The sequence below is a fragment of the Uranotaenia lowii genome, chromosome 3 (assembly GCF_029784155.1).
Source record: "Uranotaenia lowii strain MFRU-FL chromosome 3, ASM2978415v1, whole genome shotgun sequence".
In the NCBI taxonomy this organism is placed as follows: domain Eukaryota; kingdom Metazoa; phylum Arthropoda; class Insecta; order Diptera; family Culicidae; genus Uranotaenia; species Uranotaenia lowii.
Genome location: NC_073693.1, coordinates 185,112,147 through 185,124,438, shown reverse-complemented (window position 1 = coordinate 185,124,438; position 12,292 = coordinate 185,112,147). Strand labels below are relative to the sequence as shown.

At 39.0% G+C, this 12,292-nt stretch overlaps 1 protein-coding gene and 1 long non-coding RNA gene across 2 annotated transcripts; one reads left to right on the top strand and one right to left on the bottom strand.

The window, feature by feature from the left end:
* Positions 1-527: 527 nt before the first annotated feature.
* LOC129755960 (gustatory receptor 68a-like) lies at positions 528-5,843 on the bottom strand. The gene is made up of 5 exons (XM_055752682.1): positions 5,231-5,843; positions 4,875-5,166; positions 4,736-4,812; positions 4,493-4,642; positions 528-823 (listed from the first exon to the last, which is right to left on the bottom strand). The coding sequence occupies exons 1-5, from the start codon at positions 5,768-5,770 to the stop codon at positions 767-769; spliced, it is 1,116 nt and encodes a 371-aa protein (XP_055608657.1). The 5' UTR covers positions 5,771-5,843; the 3' UTR covers positions 528-766.
* LOC129755961 (uncharacterized) lies at positions 1,408-2,566 on the top strand. Its single transcript, XR_008739358.1, has 4 exons — positions 1,408-1,583; positions 1,651-1,994; positions 2,208-2,295; positions 2,352-2,566. It is a non-coding gene; the product is annotated as an uncharacterized LOC129755961 (long non-coding RNA).
* Positions 5,844-12,292: the final 6,449 nt, after the last annotated feature.

The following is a 12,292-nucleotide window of genomic DNA, read 5'->3' as shown; positions in this document are numbered from 1 at the left end:
TCTCCTCTCGATGTGTGTATAGTCCTCCACGATGCTCGCCTTAAAACTTTAGCTCAAGGAGTAGCATTATGACAGATTACCTTTCGCCTGCTGGTCTAGTTCTCGTAATTCTTCAATTTGCAAAATTCCGTTGACAGCAAGCGTCCCACGGCCACAAATCAGCTTGCATCTAACTTTTCTATGTTAGAAAGCATCTGGAGGCGATCGAAGTTAAGCTATCGTTGCAAGTTTTACTGCGTTCGAAGTCGAGGCAAAGCCTTTGATTATTCTCGAATTTTCATTCGGCATTGCATTCTGTGTAATCGGTAATCTGAAATGCAATTGTTAATAATAAAAATCTCCATGAAATTATAGGTTTTGAATTAACCGGTATTCCATTGAATTTAAGACGATATGAATTTTGTTCACAAATGTTCACAAGATTTACTGATGAAAAAAAAACCCAGAATTTCTCGTCGAAACACGCCAACTTGACTCTTTTAGTGAGAACTTTCTCCATGAGGTGGTGCTGATGTACATGTCTTTGCTGAGGTGTATGAAGCATGCTGAGAGTTACCAATGTTGATTCTAATACGTTTGATATAATGCAGTAGTCAATCACATTTAATACTTATTATGTTATGTTCAAGTGAGTTAAAAACTAGCAGCAAATATTGGGATTTACTATATCCATAATCCATGTCTGTAAGTGGCCCTGGCATATTTAGTATGCAGAAGTAGCTGGTTTTATAAGTGATAGCAGTAGGAAGATGTCACAGATTAGGGTTCAGCTCTGTTCTAGTTGCAGCATGATGACAATATATGTTGCGGTTGCAGCAAGCACCTGTAAGTATACCCAGGAATTAGACTCTACTCCAATAATGAACTTCCTTGGAGGTGGAATTATCGTTATATGATTCTATCCCGGACCGGCATTAACAAGCTTTCTAATAATTGGCATTATTCCTCCAGCGCAACCACATTGCATATGTTTGAAAGAAACCAAATAAATCATAATCCATATCCTATCACAAGACAAAGCAGGTTGGAAACAATCAGCCAGCAAAGATATCAGTACCAACACGTGAAAAGGGTCTATGTTCACTTATGGCGTTTCGAGAAAAAACGCGTTTGAAAATTTTGCAACCTTTTTTAAAGGTGCTAGTTAAAATTCACGTGGAATCTTTTAAGGGACCCAAGCGCGTAGGAGCATTCTTAATATGTTCTTATCGATAAAAGGATATTTTGATGGAAAATAAGCTCGCAATTGCTTATTGAACCTAGCTGGAGTATGAATTGCTTCGAAATGGTTTATACACCCTTTGCTTTGTATTGTACACACAAAACTTTCGGGGCTCCACTTAGCAAAAATACACCATTACTTCCAGTTAGCAAAAAAAATTTTTTACTATTGAGTTAGCACTTTCCCAAATTGTCATGACTTTAGCTCAATTTGAGTAAAAAACCCATTCGCTACTAGTTTTAGCATTCACTGTATAGCATTGACACAAACCGCGTTGTTTTTGTCAGATGATTGTGTTTTGTTTTTCCGCTAAGTCAAATCCGTTGAATCGGAATGAAAAGTTGTCTGCTGATTTTCCTCGGTAAGTGCGTTTAAAAGAAGAATTATCCAATGAAAATAATAATTTGAAACAAAACTTTGATTTACAGCCAGAATGCTGTGCCTTATAAAGGTTCTACCGCCCGATTGGAAATTTAAAAAGCAGCCAATTTCCATGTCAACAAATCGACCAACCTACAACGGAAATTTGGAAACAGAAGTTTGAAAAGTTTGTAAGACTTAATGTAGCAGGTGAACTTATTGGAGGCGTGCTTCCGGGAAATTGATCGGTTGCGTCGAAACAGGATGGAAATAACCGTTCGTGGAAGACCAGCACCAAGTGTCAGGAAGTTCCAAGCGGTTGGTAATGGGACCTTTCAAATCGACCGCCGTCGGTTCCGATATGTGGCATGGTCCAGATTACCTGAATCACTTCCAGCTGAGATTACACCAGGTAAGTTCTCGAACAAGTATCAAGTATCAGTTATCTCCTAACAGGGTTCTTAAATGTTTCTAAATGTTCTAACTCTTTTGATAAGGTTTTAGTGTTTCATGACAATCTCAATTTTATGCCTGGTACTGTTCCGCATCCATGCAGCATAATGCTCTCTTTAATATCATTGTTGGTATAAGTCAATCTTTTTAAACATTATTGTTTTCATCACAGATTCCTGAGAAACAACCGAAACTGGCGAACAATTAGTATCTGCAGAACGAAACAGCAGAAAAATTTTCAATAATATTCGAATCCAGTGGTAAGATTAAATATTGTGCAGTTAAACAAAAATATAACTTATCCTTTTTTTCATAGTTTGGTTGGAAAGAATTATCGAGCTGCTGTGGCGGACTACACCACTCTACGGTGCACCAAAATGTAGATCCCTCAGATCCGGGCCAGAGGGGTTTGCCGGTTCATCTCGACGGACGGGGAAAATAGAAGTTAAAACCAAGCTGATGTAGGACATCAACAGATGCTAAATGCTAACCAAGAAATCCAGTCAGTGTAGCTTGATCATATACTTTGACAGTGGGAACACTGCTAATAATGTATACTTATAAAAAAGTTAATCAATATTGAATTTTTGATTTAATGATTTTCAAAAGGAAAACCGGAGGAAATTAAATTTGAATTTTACTGAAATGTTAGCAATTTATGGAGAAAAAAAATTACTATAATTTAAGCAAACGATGTTTCTATTTACTGAAAACTGAGTACAAATTTATTCAGGACACTTTTTTGAGTTCTGCTAAAATTTTAGTAAAAAAAATTGCTAAATTGATTGCTAAGTTTCTAGCTGGTCAAATTTGAGCAAAATTTTGCTAATTTTCGGCCTCGAAAATTTTGTGTTTGTCTCATGTATGTAAGTGAGATGGAGATAAAATTTCCCTATTTTTTACAAACGTAATGGGTCTTTCTTTAGGAGTGAGATTTCAGTATTCTTCCTCTTTTAATGTTTTGCATCTAGACCATTTGCTTTGTTATGGAGTAAAGGGTGTATATGTATACAAACAATTTGTGTGAAGAAAATGTCATATTATGGCCCTAAATATTTTAGATCCTTTGCTTAAACTGCATTATAAACCTTACGAAAACTGATAAACTAAACTATAAACAGTTTTTGTGATAAGTAGAGCTCATATTGGGCTACTTGAATCACTTGAATCTACTGAAAACGGGTTTTGTTTACTTTGTCTTTTATACCCTTTTCGTATGTTGGCGCTGATATAGTCAAATGATGACTGCGCTGAATGTGTATGTATTAAACCGGCATTAAGCGGGCCATAGACTACAGCACATTTTTACAAAATACGATGATTTCATGCACGACGATTGTTTCATGCTATGCTCGCCCAAACACGATACACACAAATTTCGCGCGAACACAAACGATTGCTGGCGAAAACAGTAACAGCAACAACAAAAACTCCTTCAACCCTGGCTGGGGCTGAGGAAATGGGCTGAAGTTTGCACAAACAGCATCATACACAATGCCGAAGAGGGTGGTTTGAACAAAATATTTCGATCCCGACCGATTTTACACAAACCGTTTGCGCGATCATTCAAACAGTGCCATGCACGATGCAAATCGTATTCACAGCGACAGAATTTCATCGAATGTCATCGCATTTGTGCAAATGTTGTGTAGTCTACTCGCTTTACACAAACCGAAAGACTATATGACAATAAACTTTCGTTTGCTAACTGACTCAGATGGTGCACTGCGGGTAACATATCGGACTAGCAAGCCGAGATGAGAATGTTGCAGTGAGTTCGATTCTCATTATATATATTTTTTGGAATGAATTATCCAATATCATAAAAATTTCATAAAATGTTTTTCTTGTTTACTTGAGAGCTCGAGTCTTTATGCCAGTAGTGCGTTTCCAATCATATAATCTTTGGTACAGTACACTTTTCCGCGCATTCATTCTAGCTATGCTATCTAGCGGAGTCATTAAGTGGTATGAATAAGAAAATAGCAATTGCTTGTATAGCTTTTACTTAGCTCAAACTTTAGAATGGCAAAATTTGAAAGCATTTGCTCAACTAGGTATGAAAAATCAGAGTAGAACATTTACTTTCAACCAGCTCCGGATTAAAAATATGCATGCCATTCAAAGTATTTGACTCACAAAACTGTTCGAAAATAGCAAAAGTAATTACTAGAGCTTTATTCATATCAGTCATTATATTCTCTTACTCATGCCCAATAATGAGCTCTCCTACGAGTTGAAGAGCTTAAAATCGTTGTTACTTTGCAACATAATCACAGGGCTCATGATTTGTTCTTGAAGATCAATAACGGCGTTTGGTCAAATGTTACTTTTCGAATTAGCCTTCACAGTTTCTCATAGAAATAATCCTCTATCCTTTCCATCAGGCAATGCATATTAAATCAAATGGTTTTGGACCATAAGGTTAAGAACAATTTGTTTTGAAATCAAACTTACCGATCCTAACAAACTGTAATCTATGTCAAAGAATCCATTAGCAGAAGTTATGAAAGGTTGGTGGTTCATTTGGGCCACAAAATCACGCACGTTCTCATCATTAAGGCCGCATTCGAGTGGTTTAAGAAGAATCTCTGAAGTTTTGTTTGCCTGGACGAGACGTATTTAAATCATTATAAAAAAAACCCTACTGCACAAAACTTCAACAGCAACAATTTTTAATTTATGAATTATTTCTCTTACCTCCATCCTGCAAGTAGAAGCGGAATGACATAAAAAGCTCTTCGTACTGATGTTAAAAAGTATTTCCAAGCCTGATTCTGAAAGGAGAATGGGCTCATCAGTAAAACAGATAGATCAGCAAAAAATCAAATAAACTCACCAATTTGTTCCCATACAGTCAACTCAATTTTCTTTGGTCCAGTGATGCACCAAAAACTTATGACTATTAAATAGACAAACAATTTCAACACCAATGTTATAGACGACCAGCCAAACATAAGGTTAACTTTACAAAACGCCTTCCAAATTTTTGCGTAAATCGCTTGCACGTGGATGACGGTCTCTTGGAAGTTGCGTTTCGAAGTGCCAGAAATATTTTCGTCATTGTATAGACTTAGTTCGGCATTTATTACTTTAAGCCTGAAACATATTGAGTCGATGAAAAATGTTTGCTGAAAATAAAATTAAAGGCTGTTGCCTATTATAGAATAAAATGATGAACACTTTATGATTTACCATTAACAAGCGTGCGATCGAAAGGAACACAATTGGCGCTAGGTAAAAAAGCATGTACAATCTTAGCATTTTTTTGTTCGAACATATAAGTCCAAGAATATGTTTGCTTAACCAAATAGCTATGAGCCAAATGAAACGTTTCATAGTAGATTTATTGACAAGATTCTCTGCAATCGGACACGCAAATCTGTTCTGCATGATAAAATCGATTTCGTTGATGCTTTCGATGCACTCAATCTGTATCTTTCGTTTGATCACTGCCTGGATCACCGAACATGCCAAAAAAATCATAGACATCACAGTCATGGTCCATTCGGAAAATGTGATTACCAATCCATGTCGCTTGGGATGAATCGAGTTTAAGCTATTTTGACAGCAATAGTTAAATAGAACAACACTGAGAACAAGGGCTGACCATAGGTTTTTCCAGATGCTTTCACGTATATGGCCATGGCGCTTATTGAAAGAAAATGGTGAAAGTCCGATTCCGGTGAATATAAAAAACAAATTCCAATTCACAGCTATGAGATGCTTTTCCATTTGTGTATGTCCTTTTCCACTGATGTATATTTTAATTGATTCTATGACTGGAAGTGCACTGTATTTATATCCTTTTTTTATGAATATTTTATTTCTCTTATCCAATATACAGCATTGATGTGCACTATTAATTCTACATGTCAAACTGTAGTAGAATAACTAGATAGGTCGTTACAGCTCCAATCATCTTAAAGAAGAGAAATGAGAAGAAATTATATTTAAATTGATTAGTTTTAATATAATCCACTCGATATTATCCACTCAAGGCATCATGTGCTAGCCATGGGTTGCCTAACTTATTGACGGTGCTACAAAGAGGTACATGCTTAATTTTCAATGAGTGCCTTTTATATAAAATTAAAATCGAATGTGAGTATATTTTTGATTAGACTAAATGGTGTTAAATCACTAACCTAAAACCCAGCAATAAAAGCACACTTACCAAATTTAGGAATTTTAAGTCAATGTTCAGAAAATCACACGCGCTAAGAATAATTTGTTGATGTATCAGTTGATGGGAAACTACTTCAAAATCGGTTGATATCTGAAAAAAAACAACCAATTTATAAACCTATGTAATTGTAAAAATGTAATTTTTAACTACACAGCAAATTTTTTTTTGCTGGAAACCAGCAAAATTTTGCTGGTTTTTGTCCCGCTGACTTTCCAGCAAAATTTTCAGCAATTTAAATTGCTGGAAAAAACAGCAAACGTTGATGCTGGTTTCCAGCAATTCAAATTGCTGAAAAATCAGCAATCCAGATTTTTGGAAACCAGCTATTTCTTTCAAAACAACCGGCTGTATTTAGTATCAAATTTATATTTCATTCAAAATTAAATATTGAATACTGGCTGTGCATATAATGGGCAATAAGAAACAATTACTTTCTTCCATTTTTCAATAATGTTTGTATTTATTTCCAAAAACTTTTTCTAAAAATTTTACAACACCGGCTCTGGAGTGGCAGCTTTGTGCCAAAGTGTTGATCATTCGCCACCTGAGAAAAGAATTCTGATTAGTATCTTTTATAAAATATCTACATGTTATATAAAAACTCACCCTTGATTTGATGTCTGGTTGCTAGAATATAGAGGAAAATAAAAATAATTATATTAATCTAACCAAAATTCGTTAAATAGTCTTACCTTGCATCAGCATACGAAAACAAACAGACTTCAATTTGACAACTCGATTGCTGATTTTCCAGCAAACTATAGATCATTTGCTGGAAAGTCCAGCAATTTGGAAACCGATTGCTGATTTTTCAGCAAAAATGACAAGAACACAACCGAATGCTGAAAAATCCAGCAATTCGAAAACCGATTGCTGGTTTCCAGCAAAATTTTGGATTGCTGAACGTTTCCAGCAATTTTTTTTGCTGGAAATCGAGGCAAAAATTTACAGTGTAGGTAGGAAAAAGGAGTTGAAGTTTATTGGAAAGTTCTATGTTTACAACACAACTTTGCCGGAGATTGCAAAGCATACTTTAATCAAATTTAAAATCTAAACTAATCTTAATATCATGGAGAAAAATATATCGATTTATCAGTTATATTACGCGTTTACAGGAACATATGATTGTTTAGTTCTGACCCGAAAATACGAACAAGCCAACCATCAGATTCTACGATGCTACAAAAGGATAAATGGCTGATTTAGCGATCGCATCAGCTTCGAGAATCCAAGAGGAATTAAACCATTTTTAGTCAATCATTTGTATGGCTGTTTCTACCGAAAAACTGCCCGCAATGAACATCGGAAATTGTAGGTTCAGATATCAATACAAAATTAATTTGAGCAGTTAAATACATCGTTTTTCCTTTTTATTTTTAATAATATATATATTTTTTTTAAAATTTAACCATATATTACATCAGTTGCATTTTTTTTTATTTAAACCAATGCAATGTACTCAATTGATACTGCTGCTCCTCCGTTTCCAGAAAAATAATTTTCGAAACTTGCGCGGAAAACGCCATACTGGGCCTGAAACAAAATTTAAAAAAAATCGTCAATATCCAAATTGCTTTTTTTAACCGAGAGAACTTTATAAATATTCAAAAAATATCAAATGACATACGTGGTAAAATTGATTTGGAGACATTTTGGAGGATTTTGTTTTTTCCCCTTGCTTTATTGGCCTACCGGGATCAAAGTATCCGCGCTGCAGCTGCAACATTCATGTCCAAGCGGATGAATCTGAAACTGAAAACAATTGTTAGTAGAACAAATCAACTTAAAAAATTAAACTTACATTTTCGCTTTCTGATGTGTGTCCTCCAAAAAATAAAAATGTTTTTGTAACATTCTGGAACAAAATTTCAGAATCTTTAAGTTGACCTTAATAAGATAGCCAAATCCGTCATATGTTAGTTTATATTAGCTATGAGCAGATGAGAAATCCTCGATAGCCAAAACAATTTCACAGCAACGCTGATTTGTTCGTAGATATCGATGTTCATCAAGTAGAATGGTATGTTGAATTGAAAATAATTAGCATGGAAGAGGCAACCATACGAATTTTCATAACAATTAGTATACTTTTTTATCCGTGTGTCACCGTTGGAAGCAGTTTGAAATGTTAAAAGAATTCCTCACCATATATCAAACTTTATTTAAAGTGATGTCAAACAACACTTGTCAAGGTATGAAATTTATTATGCTTTAAACTATGTTTTCACGGAATAAATCAAGGAAATTGCTTGATATTTAGATCACACCCATATGTGTCCCGATCAACCTCCATGTCCCTATTGACCCCATTTTACGGTATCATTACTATTTGGAACGAAATGTCCATAATAGGGGCCGTTCGGATACCATGTAACAATAATTAGTCAGTCATGTATTCAACGCACATTCATGAAATTTTGAGCTGTAAAGTACCTCGAGTCCACTCAGTGTGGACGAGTATTTGTGTGAATAAGGAGACCCCTCGTGCGACAGCGAAAATGTCAAAAAGCACGAATTCCTACAATTCAATTTGCTTCAGTGCAAAAGAAAGAAAAAAAAAAAAAAACGAAAGTTGCGTGTGAAGAGGAATTTGCCGGTCATTCTGTTCCTCAGTGGAAAAAAAGAAGTGGTGGCCACGAGATCCGGACAGGAGAAACCAGCGCACCAGGAGGTCATCCTCAAGCCTCCAAAGTTAGCCGCGGAAGTCACCGTAACAACATTGGGGAAGGAACGGTCGTCGTCTACAGCTGCTGGTGAGTTGCAAAAAATAAAAACTGCCATCCTAAAAGAGCAAAGCCCGCTTACGCAATTTTATTCTTGCCAGGTTGTTCCGCCGGTCAAACAGGCCAGTGCTGGTTGAAGAACCATCCGTGGTTCAAGTTCGCCCAAGCAGAATTCGCAAGATCGCGGACCGGCGAACGGTGCAAGAAAAAGTAGAGCCGCAAAACACATCTGGTGAGTTAACCTCAAAGCTCGAAATGACGCGTTGCTAACCTGGTTGTTATCCCCACAGCACAAGCGAAGCGGACAACAAAGCACCAGAAGGATTACCAAAGGCAAAAGACCCCATATCGGGTAAGCAATACCAAAAAGCAACCTTGAGCAAAATTGGAAAACTAATTGGACTTTGTCCGCAGGGTTTTTTTTTGTTCCACGCGTGTTTTTCTCCCAGCAGCTGCCAACATCACTTCCGGTGATTCCTCATCATTGAACGCAGCCAGGGATTTCTTGGTCGTTTTACACCAGCAGGACCCGGAGGTCCGGTGCCCGGCAAACCTGCTTGGTTCTCATCGAGCACATCAGCATCCGGCAACACTTCGCCAGCCGCATCGGCGAATCGCAACAGCAGTCGCCTCAGGGGGCAGCCCTTAGGGAACACCTTCCAGATTGCGCATCAACACGACAGCAACTAGTGCCGGGAAACTGGTGAAACGAGGACAAGTCCAATCAGCGAGCGCTTGCCAGATAATCAGGCGAGTGAGCACGAGCAGCATCTCTTCCGTTCGGAAGCCTTCCGACACTGTTCCGGAAGCAATCAAGGATCGCAGCACCAACAGGAGTCACAGGTCCGATGTCCGGGAATCCACTTGGCTCCCTTCAGGTCTGCAGCACAGCAGCGACATTTCGTCAGCCATCGGTGGGAATTGGAAACCTTGAGCGGAGTCCGCTTGTTCCTTCTCAGGCCACCCACAAGCACGATACGAGCAGCATCCAGAGGTCCGATGTCGGGCAATTAGCTCGTTTTGTCCGGGGCAGCAGAGCCAAGACCTTGGTTGGTGGAATACGGAGCGGAAGTGCATGCGATCATCATAGGACGTCATAAGATGACCAGAAAAACCACGTGAGTTAATTCAATTTATTCATGAATGTAGAATACATGTGCAATGGGAACAAATTTCCTTTATTTATCTGATGGCGCGTTTTGATGATGTGGAACTTTAGTTATTTTGTTATTCCACCGAGAAATATTAAGTCCAACATTGGCGCCCAACTATAATCAACCCACATTTTAATTTGTTGTGGTGTTTAGTGTGTTGTAGCTTATTTAAGCAGCACATTTTGAAGTTAATAGGTTTGGCATTTAGCAATTAAGAATATAAGACCCTTTTTCTAAACAATGGATATGGATCCAGCTTGTCTTTCCGAAGACGAGGTGAGCTATGAGTTGGCGCTACGTCACGTAGCTAATTTAAGTTCTCTTCCTAGAAGAGCGAAAGCGTTAAGGCTTCGGCAAATTATGCTAGAGGATATAAGAAACAACAAAATTTATGAAAATTCTTCACACATTATGGATGCGGAGCAAAACATCCGCACATGTCAAGATCGCGTAGATAACTTGCTAGAACGGTTAAAAGTAGCGTTTAAATCCGCGGATTACCAATTCATGCGTCAAGCAACGTCGCGTCTCATTCATTATCGTGAACGTTTAGCAATAATAGAACCGCCGGCAAAATTAAACGACACATACGCAACACTTACTCTTCTCATTCAATGTTCGTTGGAGGACATTGAAGATGTGCTAAGCAACCCGCGAAAAAAAGCAAGTGAGCAAGTGCAAAGTGCTAGTGAGGATCATGGTGCAGCAGCAGTGGATCTGAATGTTTCCCGGGCCGACTCGAGCAGAACAGGAACAATACCAAAGCCTTCGAGGAACATGACCTCAGCCAGCTTGAATCAGCCAGTCGACATCGGGAGGGAGAAGTCAGTTCGCAGGGCGTCGCTATCGGAAGCCAACTCCTTCAGTTCAGAGCGCGACAGCACGTACTTAGGGAATTCACCATGGGTGAGCGGTGCTGCCGCTGTAGAAGAACCTGCTCCAAGAAGACACCAGCAGAGGCAACGGCTTTCGGACCGAGAGCGCGACGCATATGAATCACAGCAGACGGCATCATACCTGCGCGAAGGCAATTACGTTCAGCAGTTCGGTCAGCAGCGTGCACCTAGGACCGACGAGAAGCCTGGGTATCCGGTAGACGAATCGGCTCCGCCACCGTACGCTTTTAGGGAACAAGCAGAAGAAGCAGCCACGAGGAATGAGTACAGCCGATTAAGGGATGAGTTACTGGAGCGCTTTATGCGTCGGGAGCAGGAAGCCTACCAACAGCAGCGCTGGGACCGACGTTCTTCAAGCAAGGCAATTCACAATTGGCAGATCTTCTACAAAGGCGAAAGAGATGGCACATCATTGAACGAGTTCATTCAAAGCGTGGAGGTGTTCGCATTGTCCGAAGAAGTTCCTGAGCAGGTGCTATTGCAGAACATCAAGCACTTACTGAAGGGCGATGCTTTGAAGTGGTATGCTAGAGCGTTTTTGAGAGGCGATTTGAGGTCTTGGGGAGATTTCAAACGGTTGATCCGGGGAGAGTTCTTACCAAGCAGCTACGCATATATATTGAGGGCTGAGGCGTATCATCGGCTCCAAGGAGAGCAAGAAACCTTTAGCGATTTCTTCGCGGATATCTCAACACTGTTTAGTTACGCCAATCCTCCTGCAACGGATAGAGAGAAATTGTTTATCATCAAGAAGAATATGAACTCTACATATGCTCCGGTTGCGGCAGCACAGCAAGCAGCATCGGTTGAACAACTAGTAGAAGCATGCAAGGAATTCGACGAGCTTAGAAAGCTCCAACGGCTTCAGCGGCGAATGCTACTTCCTGCAGCATCACTGTTAGAACCATCGCTCGCTACACCAGTGCCAGTACAGCGCGCTAATCGCAATGCTCCGTTGAATCAGCGCTACGGAAGAGTCAACATGCTAGAAGAAATTAATAGTCGCAGAAATGAAGAAGCAATGAGTTCGTACGTTGAACCGTCGGTGATCGACAGTAACAACAAGGTGGAAGAACGTTTGGAGGATCTGATTCATCAGGTCGACGCATTGAGGGTGAGATTTGAACGCAGAGAACAAAACACCACAAACACGCGGGAAAACCAATCTCGGCCTGCAGTGTCTATTCAGGAGCATCCAGAATCAACGAACGTGAACACTCGACCACCAATGATTTGCTGGAATTGCGACGAAGAAGGGCATCGATTTATGGATTGTTCCAAACCACAAGCGATAC